We start from the raw sequence: 15,013 nt of genomic DNA, 5'->3' as shown, positions 1-15,013 counted from the left end.
ATAGTTAGCTAAGAAGTGCAGACAGTGGTATGCTGCCCTGTGCACACCTTGTTGATGCCCGGCAGTACTGGTTTCTCCATTATACCACTTTCATACGTAGCCCATCCTTTCTTCTTCTTGACTTTGACATTTGTATAATCTCTGTCTCCATGTAATGGCATATAAACTACCAGTAACCGGGATTCCAAGTCAGTTGGTTAAATTGCCTACAGTAAGAAGACTGAAAGTTATCAAACTAAGATAGCTAGTTATTCCTGCCTTAGTCAGTTTCATTTGAATGTAGTCAGTTTGGGCTAAGCTTAGTCTGAGGCATAGTAGCAGCACATTCCAGGGAAACCTAACGAAGCAGGATTTGGATAGCCTGGGGCAGCTGGAGCAGGAAGGAAGCCAGAGACCAAGTAGAGAATGCAGCCATGAACAGGCAAGGGAAAGGATGAGAGACTCAGCAGAGCGTAGACATCAAAAGCCAGTGGGTGGGTAGGGCATCTATTGAGGAACTATGGGGAACAGGGTGTGTTGATTGGGCAAGCCACTGAAAAACATAGAGACAGTTTGTATGTGGCAAAGTCAACACAGAGACACTAGACATAGGTGCCATTGAGAGCTATCACACAGATCTATTCTTGGAGGATATTTTTGGTGATTTAGTTCTTCCTTGGATTTATTTCAATTTATGACTCTAAGGGATAAAAACCCAATTTTGAATTACCTCAGACATCAGATGTAATTGTGTGATGAAATCACTAAATAGAGATGAATATCTAAAGGCTTGGGAAGGAAGAGCAGGAACACATCTGTGCCCCCAGATATCGTCCAGACATTTTCCATCCTGTGTGGGATTCTGGTATGCTGGCTTCCTTCTCACTTGGAGACAGGTATCTGTACTTGGCCACATGGTCACCAGTTTTATCCAAGTTCACATCCATTTGGTTTCAGCCAATGGGGGGGAGAGAAAGAGCTGTTCTCCTATCTCAAGTTCAAAAATTTTGGCACATAGCTCTGAGTCATCAAACATAAGTTAGAAGTTATTGTTGGGCAATCGGCTATGGCTAAAAAGTGTGTCCAGAGAACAATGTTATAGTTTCCAGGCATGCATATTATTTTTATCAACAGTAAAAAGAGAGGCCAGAACAGACAAAACAAAAGGATCCCTAATTTTCCTCCGTGTAACTGACATAAGTCACCTGCATCCAAAGGTCATGTTTAATTGGTGAGTTTGTGTGGGACCTTTTCTTAATTTTTGTAGTTACTTCACTTAAAATTGATACAGCAGGCTGTGAGCAGGGCTGTGGCTAAGCCGAATGCTCAGCCGAGCGTCCAGAATGATACAGGCCTCCTCAGCTCCGCCAGTGCTATCAGTTCCCTTGTGCATGGGGATTTGAGCCTTTAACTAGAGCACTGCATTCTCTTCTGCTAGTAAGTGTTCAGCCCACTGATCCATATCCCTGGGAACTTCATCAAAGATGTGTTTTGAACCAAAGGTTATGAGGAAGGTGGAAGAAACATGTAGAACCATAGTGTGTGACTTCAACTACAATATGATAAATAATTCCCCCAAGCCCAAGAAAACCACTGAGAACACATTAAAATGATTAAATTATGATATACTTTTAATTTTAGGACTATGAGAAACGATTACGAGACAGAAATGTAATTGAAACCAAAGACCACCTAGATGCTCATAGAGCTACAGTAGCCAAGTACCTTCAGCAGGTAAGAAATACATCTACAGCCATTTTCATAGGGAAAAAAAGAGCCAGCATTCTAGGATGGGCTGCCTCTGTTATCTTATGTAAGTTACTTAAGCTCTCGAGATTTTTTTTCCCACATGTACACATAGGTAGCTGATTTACAAATGCCTTCACCATTTGACTATATGAATCCACTAAACTGTGTTATGGTCGGTATTGGTGATTATCTCCAATGAAGTACAATTACAAGGGACTTGATTTCTAAGTCATGCTTTTTTATGATATTTGCATTGTGTTGTGATGAAAACCACTGGAATCAGAAAAAGTGTGAGCTTTTAAACCACATACTTCCAACCTTTATACACTAGAAAACTAAAAATTTGTTGAAATATCTTTGTGTTTTTACTTTCTCTTTTTCTCTTTTTTCTTTCCACTTTTCTTTTTCCCCTTTCCTTGAGAAAACATAATTTATGACAATTACTGTAATAATAGCAATGAAATTTTCCTGTCAAGGTTATTCTATGGCTCATGTACAAATACAATGTCTATGGCAATTTAGAGGCCTTCTATTAAATTAAAGATTGAACCGTTCTGACTAGGGGAGGGTGTTAAAAACTAGTATATGCTTCAGAACTGGTCCTGTGTGTTTGTTTTATTTTGCTTTTTGTATTGCTCATGCATCCATTCAGCAAGATATTACTATCTCCTACTTCAGGAGTTTCTGTAGGTCCTAAAAATGTAACCACTAACAAAGGAAGGAAAACTCAAAAGAAAAACTTTACCTCTGGAAGTTTATACTCCAGTGAACATTCAGAGCAAGAGAAGAGCAGTGTAGCAAAGATGTAGCATCTGGGGTGGAGGAAGGTAGGGATAACTGAGGTGACATTGAACAAAGACTCAACAAGTGTAGAGAGTAAGTGATGGACTTTAAGTGATAACGTCACTTTAAATAAGGCTAATTTCTTTTTCCAGGTTAGAGAATCAGTGGTAAATCGTTTTCTAATTGCAAAACACCATTTTCTTCTTACTGATTTGGTAGCAGAAGAAGAAGTTCCCAATATCAGGTAAAATAATCAAACAACCCCATTATTACTTCCTATAATTTATATCATATTATTCTATTACATGAAAAATGTCTGTAAGATTTTTTAATCATATAGTGCACTGGGCCCAGAACTGGTTAGACCTGCATAATGGTTCCTGGTGACGTTCGTTGAGGGGTTTCTGTTAAGAAAAGTCATCTTAGGGTCCTTTTCATCACATTCCAGTACCTCCCATCTCACCTTCCTCTATTTCCAAATCAACCTCACCAGCTTCACCATTTCTCACTCCAGTTAAACTAATTTTGACAGAATTCCCCTAGCACAATCTCTCAGCTTTTCTAAGTTCCCAATGCCAGGCTTACCTACTTTTCCTTCACACACAGCAGAGGTGGTTAAAACCACACATGCTCTGAGGTTGGGGGTCACGTGGTGAGGTCTGGTTCTGACTCAGAGCTAGGAGTACTTTAGGGCCACAAGGTGAGGTCTGGTTTTTCCACAGAGCTAAAAGGGATGCTTGGGCGAGGGCAAAGACAGTAAGAAAAAAATGGGCATAGTTGGGAATGAGCCGTATTTGCTTCACTCCTACTAGACTAATCTTGAGATGGTCTCAGTCAGGTGTTGATGCATAAAAGGTGAAAGACAATTTCCTGCAGTGATGGCCTAGGGCCCATTCACTTCAGGACCTTTTCTGTTGTCACATACCTTGGTCTTCTGCAAAGGTTGTTTCCCATGCGTGAACTTCCTCCCCACTGTCAAGATGAGAAGACAACATAGAATGAGGCTACCCACGGCAGTCCCTTGCACCTCCATCTCCACACAGAAAAGAGGCAGAGCCACATAAATCTATCCCAAACCTTTGCCTTTATTATAGCCCCAGAATGTTCCCTGACCCACTTACTAAATGTTTTCCTAGACAGGAAAATTAAAGTTAGTAGAGATGATGACTTTTCATATTGTTTTTTTCTTTCCTTTCTTTTTTTTTTCTGCTTTACTTTCTGCATTAAGTTCTGAAGGCTCGGGGTATGTTCATTCTTTTATAATTTCAGTTTGTTCTTGATCTTAAGATGTTTCTAAATCTCATGGTGTCAGCTAACACGATTATGTACCCAGGCTGATGGCTCAAGTTTCACAGGGGTAGTCATCCCCTGGTGGGAGGGATGAAAATTTTGCAAGGGAATAGATTTGTTGTGTTAGGATGCCTGGCAAAGCTGTATCTCTGAGGCCCCCATCCTTGGACTAAGAATGGGTCAGTGGGCTGAGTTTGAACCTTTGATTCCTTCCATTGCTGAGGAGCCTCCAACAAATCAAAGCTCCTCTCAGAGCCTCTAGTTTCCTTAGCTGAGAAAAAAACTGGGATAATAGTTGTATTTGCACAAATTAGAAATATTCTACATGACTTTAATCCCAGCACTTGGGAGGCAGAGGTAGGAGGATTGCTGTGAGTTTGAGGCCACCCTGAGACTCCATAGTGAATTCCAGGTCAGCCTGGACAACAGTGAAATCCTACCTCCAAAAAAAGAAAGAAAGAAAGAAAGAAAGAAAGAAAGAAAGAAAGAAAGAAAGAAAGAAAGAAAGAAAGAAAGAAAGAAAAGAAATATTCTTCATGCGGCTCATGGCGCACTTAGGTGACACAGATGGCACTAGGAGGTGACATCTGCAGGACCCTGGAGACCAAGTCTGAGGGTTCCACGTGAGAGCCGCGGCAGTGCTCGCGCAGTGCTTCAGGACGAGGCCTCACCCAGCCGTGCTTGCAGTGTCAGCCAGCTCAGCACAGCTCAGCAAGAGAGCAAGGCAGCCGGAGCTCAGCCCGTGGCTCTGCGCAGTGACTCTGCTGTGCACTGCTGCTGCTGACATTGATGTCACCATCCAGGCACAGTCACACCTGTTCTTCAGAGTCCCTCCAGGCCAGATTTCATTTGCTCCATGGCCTTTTCTCCAGTGACTCCCTGTGTTCTTGGAGTGTTAATTGATTGTATTATATCTCAGTTATGTAAAGTAGAAGAAAAAAAATGGACTTTTCTCCTCTTTAGTCCCCTTCCACCTCTTCCTCGAGCCTCATCACAAGCATCCCAGTCATCACCATCATTCCAACAGTTACCATCTTAGGTGCCAGGATGCTGTGCCCATGTCCTCATTCATCCTCTCAACCACCCAAGAGGTAGATACTATTATACCCATTTTACAGTTGATGAAACAGACTTAGAGCTAAAAATAATTTTTCCCAGAGTAAAGAGTAAAGCTAGGACTCACATCCAGGTCTGTCCAGCCTCAGGGAGTGGAAAACTCCTACTTCAAAACTGCCCAAGAAAGTTAGGCTAACAGCACTACAGCAGCTCAGGGAGGGTTTCTTCCAAACTGGCCCTAAGAGAGGGAATAAAGTTGCATCTGCTTTGTGGGGAGCCAAAGAAAAGGTGGAGCGTATTGGGCATGCCTGAGGGTGGATGGGGGAGCAAGATGGAGAGCAGGGCGGGAGATAGAGGCAGAAGTCAGGTGTGGTTTTTCTTCCTTTGACATCGAGCAATTGAGACCTACAGCAGGCTCACCCAATTTGAGAAAATTTCTAAATTATTTATCCTCTCCTTGAAGAGTTTTTTGAGAGATCTTGGAGATGAGTTTGGGAGGTATAAGACCTTTCTTGATCTTTCTTTACCACTGGGTTCTAATGCCATTCTGTAATCATTAGCATTTTGGGCCTGAGCCTTTTCAAGCTGGCTGAACAGAAGCGGCCACTGAAGCCACGGAGGAAAGGTCGGAAGAAGGTGACAGCCCAAAATCTCTCTGATGGAGATATAAAGCTACTGGTAAACATCATTCGGGCTTATGACATTCCAGTGAGGAAGCCTATAGTAAGGTGAGAGTCCTGGGAACAGCCCTAGAAAAGGATATGCAGAATCTCTTCTTTGATAGTTATTTTTTCTGCAACAGAGCCCGTCATTCTTGATGGAGACCAAGCCCTGTTGTCTGCAAGTAAGAGACAATTTTGATCAAGGGATAGGGTGGTGTTGCAGTCAGTTTCACATTGCTGGGACAAACATCCAGCCAAATACAGTTATAGGAGGAACAAGATTTATTTCAGCTTGCAGATCCAGGAAAAGTCCCATCAATGATAGGAGAATACAGGCAGAGAGAGAAACCACCACCAGGCAGCAAACACCAAAAAGCAGCAAGCACAAAACAGACGGTAAACAAGACCTCCAGAACTCAGAACGCTCTCTTACACCTTTCACTGAAATTCAGATCCGCCCTAGTGACACCTCCTCCAGCTAGGAAGCGGTAGATCTGAATTACAAGTTTTAATAAAACACCTGAGTCCATGGAGAACATACATTCAAACTACCACAGGTGGTATTTGGAACCTTTCAAAGAACTCAGGGAAAGAGTTACAAACCTACACATGGCCTGTAGGGATTGAGATGGTTCTCTTGAGTCCCCTTATCTCTGTTACTTGCTTCCATTTGAGTTTGTTTCATTTTGTCATGTGGTGGAAGGAGTCCCAAATGAATATTACCTTCTCAAGAGAGAAACCAACGTGCTAACTGGAGTCAGAAACTGATCTATCTGTAGCAGAGGCAGGGCCAAAGAAGTGGGTATGAGCTGTCAGGAACCTAAGAGGTGTCTACCCATGGTCCTTCCCTCTAAGCTCTTCATTGAAGTGAGTTATAGCCATCATGGTTCACTATACTGGGGCAAAGACAAGACCTTACCCATAAGAGAGAAAAGTCAGAGCTTCTTGTTCCTTTAGAGAACAGAGATAGAGGACCAAGAATTGAAGTTACTTTTTGATGGTACCCTTATGAGTATAAAATGGAAACAAGAATTTGCTGTAAATTTCCCATGAACAATCCCACAGTATTATAAATGGATCATTTCATTTAACTCTTACTGCTAAGACTATCACAATTTTAAAAAGGTAAAATGGAAGCAAAGAGGATGTGAGAGGCATGAGCCAGGACATTCAGCACTACCTTATTCCAGAACTAACCATGGGCCAGAACATCCAGCACTACCAGGTTCCAGACCTGACCTTGACTCAGAACATCCAGCACTACCAGGTTGCAGAGCTGGCCTTGGGTCAGAACATCCAGCACTACCAGGTTGCAGACCTGGCCTTGTGTCAGAACATCCAGCATTACCAGGTTGCAGAGCCTTTGATACCTTCTCTCTTGAGGTCCTTCTTTCTTGCCCCATCCATCTGTCTTGCATGCTACTGTTTTGTCCTATTTTTATTTAGTGATTAATTCTTCAACCTATTACAGAACTTCTATTTTCACCCATTGTTCTCCATGTCTTGATTCTAATACTAGTGTCCATTTAAGTCCTGGTGTTGAGACTCTTCCTCTTTGATGCCTTCAAAGCCCAATTAGAGGATAAAAAGCTATTTTGTTCTGTTTTGCTGTGCTTTGTTTTGTTTGAAGAACATGAAATGACTATTATTTTTAAATTCTATAGACTATTTTAAAGTATTCAACTCTTCACGTAATTCAAGGAAGTACCACTGACCCTAAAAGCTACACATTTCAATATAGACACATCAAGACAGATGAGACATTATCCTTCCCGTTAACTTCCCCAGATATTCACCATCTCTTCTTGAACCTAACCAGATAAAATTTTCACCCCCCTCTTGGTGCTCCCATGCCTACTCTGCAGTCTAAAATAAGATTGTTTGCTTATTTGTTTTCAGTTTTGTCTGAGCCAAAGAGTTGATGTAGCAGACAGCTTCAGGTTCACTGAGATGAACTTCCAGACCAGGCACAGTTATGGAGGAAGGAATTTATTGAAGCTTACATATCCAGGGGAAGTTCCATAATGGCAGAAGAAGCTGTCCTGCTTTCACAGGACCAAACACGGAGAGAGAAGCACAAGCCCAAAAGCCCAAAGCCACACAGCACTTCAGGAACTCCAGCTAGGCACACTTTGCATATCTTTAGATTGAAATCTTAAACCCACCACCACACCTTAAGATCTGCCCAGTGACATCCCCTCCACCCAGGTTGCTACAGATGCAAACTACAAACTAATAAAACACTAAATATATTGTGGGCCATCTATTCAAACTAACACAGTTGGCGTATTCACTTTTGCAGTACCAGGGTCTACTATAGAGCCTAACTCACAGTTGGTATTAAATATATTTGTATTAAACATATTTATTTTATAATGCAACTGATGGGTTTCATAGTCTGCAACTTAGGCTGGGAAAAGGTTACAGTATGAGAGAAAGAAACAATCTATACTTTTGGTAATGAATGCAAAATAGCTGGCAAACTATAAAACACAGCACACATATGCCAAGTGGGTTGTTAGGATGTGGGGGAAGTATGTAGAAAAGTATTTGTGGAGATAACCTTCATTTGTTCCTTTAAGAATGGCAGCTCAGAGGGGTGAGAAGACTCACTCATTTTAACTCAATCTAGACATTCCCCAGCCTCACCTTCCCAGTGAGGCATAGCAGGGCCAGAGTGCTGCCTTGCTTAGTTTATGTAGCCAGAGTCCCTGGGGAGTCCAAGTACAGTGTGAGAGGAGAGAACCAGAATGGCTGTTGGGAGTCTGCTACCTGAGAGGTACTGAAGCTCAGTTACTAGAGAAAAGAAGGTCCCTGCTGGGAGCAGAGGAAAGAGAAGGAGATATTTTCTTCTATTCTCTGCCAGACACACAGGCCTAGGAAGGGAAGATAGGGAGGGTGCTGGCAATCACAAGTGCTCAAGGGAAGACTAGAAACTCTAAAATTCTTCTGAAATGTCAACAAGCTTAGAGAGACAGCCTGACAATGCTGACAGCTTCCAGAGTCATATATCTGAAGAAATCATCTTCTCAGTTGATAGACTTTCTCTGTTACTTAATCCCATTTTTCTAGCAAATTCCAGCAGCCATCAAGATCTTCAAGAACTTTCCGTGAACCACACGCGGCTTCCCCAAGTGCACACAGCCCAGCACACAGTGCTGACTACCCTCTCAGCCAGGTGAGAAAAGAGCCCGGTTTTCACTTTAAATCTTGCTCTCTATATGTTTTTGGAATTGCCTATAAACTTTTGGATTCTGCTCCTGAGGCACACTATTTAGTATGCATATTCTACTCTACCTAAGAACAAAACAATAAATACTATTTAGTCAGCATTTTCTCCTTCTGTTAAGAACAAAGTAATCATTGTGGACTTGAGATTTGTTCTTGATTTTAAGGTTTTAGTTCGGCCTTTTGTAGAAGTCTCTTTCCAGCGAACAATTTGCCATACAACAACTGCTGAAGGGCCAAATCCAAGCTGGAATGAAGAACTTGAACTTCCATTTAGGTAAGGAACTGTAGAATTTGTGTGTCTGTGTGTGTGTGTGTGTGTCTGTGTGTGTGTGTCTGTGTGTGTGAGTGTGTGTGTGTGTGCGCGCGCGCACTTGCAAATGCTAACAGGCGTATGTGTGTGGGTTTATATGTGGAGGCCAGTTGTTGATAGCAAGTATCTTCCTTCATATTTCTTCACCTTATTGACTGAGACAGGATCTCTCACTTGAACCCAGGGACACCAATTCTGCTACTCTAGGTAGCCATCTTGCCCTGGGGAGGCTGTCTTCACCTCCATAGAGCCTGGATTACAGGCAAGCTGCCATGCCCACCAGCATTTATTTGGGTGTTGGAATTCACCCAGGTCCTCATGCTTGCATGGCAAGAGCTGGCTTACCTCTTCAGCCCTCTGTAGGTTACCTTGAAGAGGCTGAATGAGAAATGGCTAAGGTAAAAGGGTTGTGCTGCCACAGGAAAAATGGAACAAGATCTAGGTGTTTTGACATGACATCCATGTTCTTCACTATACCCACAGCTGGCTCTGTTCAAAAATAAAGATGGGGGCTGGAGAGATAGCTCAGGGATTAAAGGCGCTTTCTTGCCAAGCTTAATGGCCTGGGTTCAATTCTTCAGTACCCATTAAAGCCAGATGTACAAAGTGGCTCATGGATCTGGAGTTTGTTAGTACTGACAGGAGGCCCTGACTCTCAGTCTCTCTCCCCCTCTCCCTCTCTCTCTGTGTCAAATAAATAATACTAAAAAAAGAATAGAGATGGAAAGATATCCAACATTTGAAACTTGGGGACACTCTGCTTTCTTCCTAGCTCTGACATCCTTTAGTCCAAGTGAAATTTTTTACCCTAAATTAATATTTCAAGGATTTCTATTAGTTGTGGACCTGAAGTGACCTTATTTAATCTAATCCTCTCCTTTCCTGGTGCAAAGCTAAAATCCTTAGAGAGAAAGTGATTTACCACATAATAAATTAAAGGTTAGGAGTAGCTGAGTCAATAAGCAAGCAAAACAAGATACTGCCATTCAAATGTCTAATACATGAAGTTTCCCAGTCTCTAGTCCTGCCATGGAGGAGCATGCTAAATCTCAGGAGAGCTATGGTCCAGGACAGGATTTTCAACTTGCATTGCTTGGATTACATATGAAAAGTGAGGGGCCTGAGTACAGTAGGAAGTTCATGGCTGGCAGTGCTCTTGCTGAAGAGGGTATGTTTGGAGCCCAGGTGAGTGGGAGTTCAGAACTAACTACAGTGCTACAGCTTGTAGCACCCACAAGATTTAGGAGCCAGCTCAGGTCCTAACAAAGTCACCATAGAGGCAGGGGGATTCAAGACTCACTAGCTGAGGCAGGTGGAGGGCTTGGAGCTGCACAGCACCAAAGTTCAGTGACCTCTCCATTAGAGTATGTGTCCTATACACTTCAGTATCCTTGTATGAGACAAACACTTGCAATGAAAGCACTTCTGGTGGCCTTTGCATGTGTGTTCCCACTTGGTGTCTTTCAAGCACTGAGATTCGAGTGTTCGTTGTTTTTCTTCTTTTCATTCTGGCCATGTGCTTTTCACAGGGCCCCTAATGAGGATTACAGCACAGCCAGTTTACAGTCCGTGAAAGACGATGTATACATTAACATTTTTGATGAAGTACTATATGATGTTTTAGAGGTAAGTTTTCAGCTGTAAGGAAGACATTGGAGGTCTGCATTCATTTTCTTATACTTTATCACTGTGTAAGTTCAAAACATACTTTTCGTCTTTTTTGTCGCTTGTAAGTGATGATTATTGCTGTTCCAGGAGTTGTGTTTACTGTTACATACATATTGCAATATTTAATCCCAAAATAATTCTGTAAGTTGATTGTCAAATGTCCAGCTGAATGATGAGAAAACTTTGATGAGAAGTTCAGAGCAGTTAAATTACTTTCTTAGGGCTACCAACTAGAAAGGTTCAGAAGTGGAATTTTATCAGGTCAGGGTAACTGAAGTCTACATGCTTTCAGCTATAATTCTGCTGTTTTCTTGATGTCAAATTAATTACATGAGTGTCTGCAGTTCTGAAACAATTGTTACTTCATACTCTTCCCTTAGGATGACCGGGAACGAGGGAGTGGAATCCATACCCGCATTGAGAGACACTGGTTGGGATGTGTGAAAATTCCATTCAGCACTATATATTTCCAAACAAGGGTAAGTATCTATAGTTAGAATTCACCCATTTTTCCTGTTAAACTCTTAACACTGAGAAAATATATATGTGCAGAGCCCTCAGGATGATAAAAATCACTGCATAGTCATTGATCTTTTGTCATGCTTGTATGACTTATTAAACATGTGTTCTTTTGACTTCACAGCTGACATTAACTACTTGAGTCTGTTAAGTTTTAGAACATTTATATGGAAATGAAGACTGTGAGATAAAGTGAAAATGTGTCAACATGACAAAAGTGTAATGGATAGAAGCCTGAAAGTGTAGTGGCTAACTGCTTGAAAGTGACTTGGAGAAATAAAAAATAATAATAATCAAGACAATTGATGGTCCATTTAAGCAAGTACATCTTGTCAAAATTTTCAAAAGTACACAGTGTTTAGAATATGAAAAGTCATGAGCACAGACATGTATCATAGATATCCTTCTTGAGAGTTCACAATTCTGATTGATAGAATCTGTTAGTCCTTCAATGACTTCTCACCTGGGACAGCTAACATCAAGAGAATTTACACTACTCTCTTTTAATAGATTTTAAATGAAAAAAAAAAAGAGTATGCCACTATACAAATCAAACTTCCCTTGATATTTGGCTTTGTGGAATTTCACATTTGGAGGATTCTCAGAAATAATTATTTCAAACACCTTTTCTACATGGTGGAGTTCACCATCTCAGAACTCACGACCTCAGGAACAGTTGGTTCTCTCCCACTAGCTCTGTCCAATGCTTCCTTGTGGTGCACCACAGGCTGTGGGCTTCCCTCTCATTCCCATGCCTAGTCCTGCTTCACTTGTCTCTGGCTAGGTGTAACGTGGAAGTGCCAATTGGGTAATAATAGGAAGAACGATATTGGATGCATATTATATGCTATTACTAGGTTGTTTATGTTGTTTTTTATTAAAATGTCACAATAATGCAACAGGCATCATTATCTCCATTTTGAAGATGAAGAGACAAAAACCAGGACAGGTCAAGTAATGTACTCAAATCACAAAGCTTCCAGCACAGTTGGGATTCAACTTTTACTGATGTCCAACACACAAGCATTGTTCACCCCTGGGGAGTAGGGCTAGTAAAAGGAGAGAGAACCACCCAAGTTATAGGGTTATTTATATGTCTCGATATAGCTTTGGAGGATGACCTCATTATATTTGTTATTTTTAAAGTTTTGTCTAATTCCAAAGTCCTTCCTCTTAAATGGACCCACAGGAAATATTGGCAATGTCTGAAAACAGTTCTAGGTTACATAGTAGAGCTGCTACTGGTGTCGAGCATGTAGAAGTGGGAGATGCTGCCAGACATCCTGCAAAGATGAGCAGGACCCAAATACTAGCCATATCCAGGTTAAGAAATCCTGTTCTAAATTCTTAATACTTAAAGTTAGTGCACAGTCCTTTCTAGCCCCTCTTCCTGTTTTACAGAGTAAGTGTACTCAGCTATGCAAAGGTCTATGGTTTTAATATCCCTTTTCCCTGTCCTTTATCATCTGACTTTGATGAACTCTGTTGATATAAATAATTGTTTAATTCATCCTAGAACCATTTAATTTATCATTGGAGCTGGTTTTTTATATTTTTATTTATTTACAAGAAGAGCTGGGCTTGGTGGCGCACACCTTTAATCCCAGCACTCGGGAGGCAGAGGTAGGAGGATCGCTGTGAGTTCAAGGCCACCCTGAGACGGCAGAGTGAATTCCAGGTCAGCCTGGACTACTGTGAAACCCTATCTCGAAAAACCAAAAAAAAAAAAAAAGAAGAAGAAGAGAGACAGAGAGCTAGAGAGAATGGTCACACCAGGGCCTCCAGAAGCTGCAAATGAACTACAGATGCATGTGCCGCTGTGCCTGTGGCTTTAAGTGGGTACCTCCAGCCCCATCCCTGGAATTTTCATTTCTTTATTTCTACTGAGACATGAATGATACTAAAAACTAAAGTAAAACTTAGTCTCTGCAAGTTTGCCAATTCAAATTCTAGCCTTTAATAATTATATATTATTATAGTCTTTAGTATATTTATTGCTTTTGATTTTTTAAAAATAAAAGAACCTCTCCCTTTTTGAACCTCTGCATAAATTGGTCCTTTCTAGAAAAGAGGCTTGTTATCCACTAAGCTTGTGCTCATTGAGCACCTACTATTTTAAAAGACACTTCTTTACCAGAGAGAAAGACAAAAAGAGGTAAAAGCAGGTTCCATCTGTAGAGGGAAATTCTGTACATGAATATGACAAATACACACATTACCATAAAGTCAGGCAGAATGTTCAAGTATCAAACAACACAAGTTATATATGAGGGTGGAGAGAAAGAAAAGAAATTCAGAGAGACAATATGGGACTTAAGCCTTGAGAAGTTATTTAAAGTCAGAAAGGTCGAGTGGGTCATTCCACAAAAGGGAAAGCTGATAGCCAGTATTTCCTAAGCACTTATATATGCCAGATATTTCTTAGTGGTTCATATTCTTTACCTCATCCAGTACTCACAGTGGCCACACAAACTAGGTACTGTTTTCTTTTTAAAATTAAATTGCAGTTTTTAATTAGATGACAAAATATCATGCACTCTCACTTCATTCAACTGCATCAAAAACCATACTTTTGCCCAGTGAATTTATATGATATACTCGTAAGCAGTAGTCATTCTGAAGCCTCAACTGTTGTGGCATCACAGTGCTTATATCCCAGTAATCCTGATGCTACATCGTGATGCATATGCACCACCTCCCTTTATCTTTTTAAAATTAACAATATTTTTACATAGGTTATAATCTTATATCTCCACACCCCTAGTCCTCATTTCCCTGAGGACCATCCTCAGTAGGGTTATTGATGTTCACTATGGTTTCTGTTATTTTCTCTTTTACAAATGAGAAAGCTGAGGCTAGTGGGTTTAAACCAAGGTGTGAACACAGATAATTTGTGTAACTTCTAAACCCAAAAAAGGAAGGACAATGAGTCTTTTCTGATTGAGAGCTTAGGAAGATTAGCCTGGGGTTTGCTTAATTTTTATCTAATTCATTAGATAATAGGGAGTAGATGCTTCCTTTTTTATATTCTTTATTAACAACTTCCATGATTCTAAACAGTATCCCATGGTAATTCCTCCCTCCCCCCACTTTCTCCTTTGAAACTCCATTTTCCATCATAACCCCTCCCCCTCTCAATCAATCTCTCTTTTATTTTGATGCCATGATCTTTTCCTCCTATTCTGATGGTCTTGTGTACGTAGTGTCAGGCACTGTGAGGTCATGGATATCCAGGCCATTTTGTATCTGGAGGAGCACATTATAAGGAGTCCTACCCTTCCTTTGGCTCTTACATTATTTCTGCCACCTCTTCTGCATTGGACCCTGAGCCTTGGAAGGTATGATAGAGATATTTCAGTGCTGAGCACTCCTTTCTCTTCTTCCCATCACCATGATGCCTTCTGAGTCATACCAAGGTCACTGTCATCTGAAATGAGAAGGTTGTCTACCAAAAGTGAGGCTAGCATTAATATATGGGTATGAATATTAAGAGAAGTGCTTACTCAGCAGTTTGATGAGGATAGTATATACATTTAGTCAGACAGCAGCAGACATCACACCCCTCGAGCTCATGACTACCTGTTTTAGGTTTTCAGTATCAGGGATGTATTCCCTCCCAAGGAGCAGGCCTCCAGTCCAGTTAGTGGGCAGTTGGTTTCCACCATGACAGACATGCCACTATTGCACCCGTTAGCCTGGCTAGCCAAATAAATATAAGGCTTGCAGTGTCAACTGTTGAGTATCTTCACTGGTGTTTTCTCTTTCT

General features: G+C 41.2%; 1 protein-coding gene across 5 annotated transcripts in view; it reads left to right on the top strand.

Moving 5' to 3' along the window:
* The window catches only part of Cc2d2a (coiled-coil and C2 domain containing 2A), a 128,714-nt gene that overhangs the window by 90,550 nt on the left and 23,151 nt on the right, over positions 1 to 15,013 (top strand). For 3 of the 5 annotated variants that reach the window (XM_045161366.1, XM_045161367.1, XM_045161368.1), the window contains 8 exons: positions 1,621 to 1,713; positions 2,664 to 2,755; positions 3,740 to 3,754; positions 5,418 to 5,585; positions 8,592 to 8,697; positions 8,915 to 9,024; positions 10,590 to 10,686; positions 11,109 to 11,207. In XM_045161366.1, coding sequence (XP_045017301.1) covers positions 1,621 to 1,713; positions 2,664 to 2,755; positions 3,740 to 3,754; positions 5,418 to 5,585; positions 8,592 to 8,697; positions 8,915 to 9,024; positions 10,590 to 10,686; positions 11,109 to 11,207 — 780 coding nt within the window. The remainder of the gene's footprint in view (positions 1 to 1,620; positions 1,714 to 2,663; positions 2,756 to 3,739; positions 3,755 to 5,417; positions 5,586 to 8,591; positions 8,698 to 8,914; positions 9,025 to 10,589; positions 10,687 to 11,108; positions 11,208 to 15,013) is intronic. The other 2 variants (XM_004656067.2, XM_045161369.1) reach the window with 2 other exon arrangements.

The sequence above is a fragment of the Jaculus jaculus genome, chromosome 11 (assembly GCF_020740685.1).
Source record: "Jaculus jaculus isolate mJacJac1 chromosome 11, mJacJac1.mat.Y.cur, whole genome shotgun sequence".
Lineage (NCBI taxonomy): Eukaryota > Metazoa > Chordata > Mammalia > Rodentia > Dipodidae > Jaculus > Jaculus jaculus.
The sequence above is the reverse complement of the archived record's forward strand: the minus strand, read 5'-3'. Positions and strand labels throughout refer to the sequence as shown.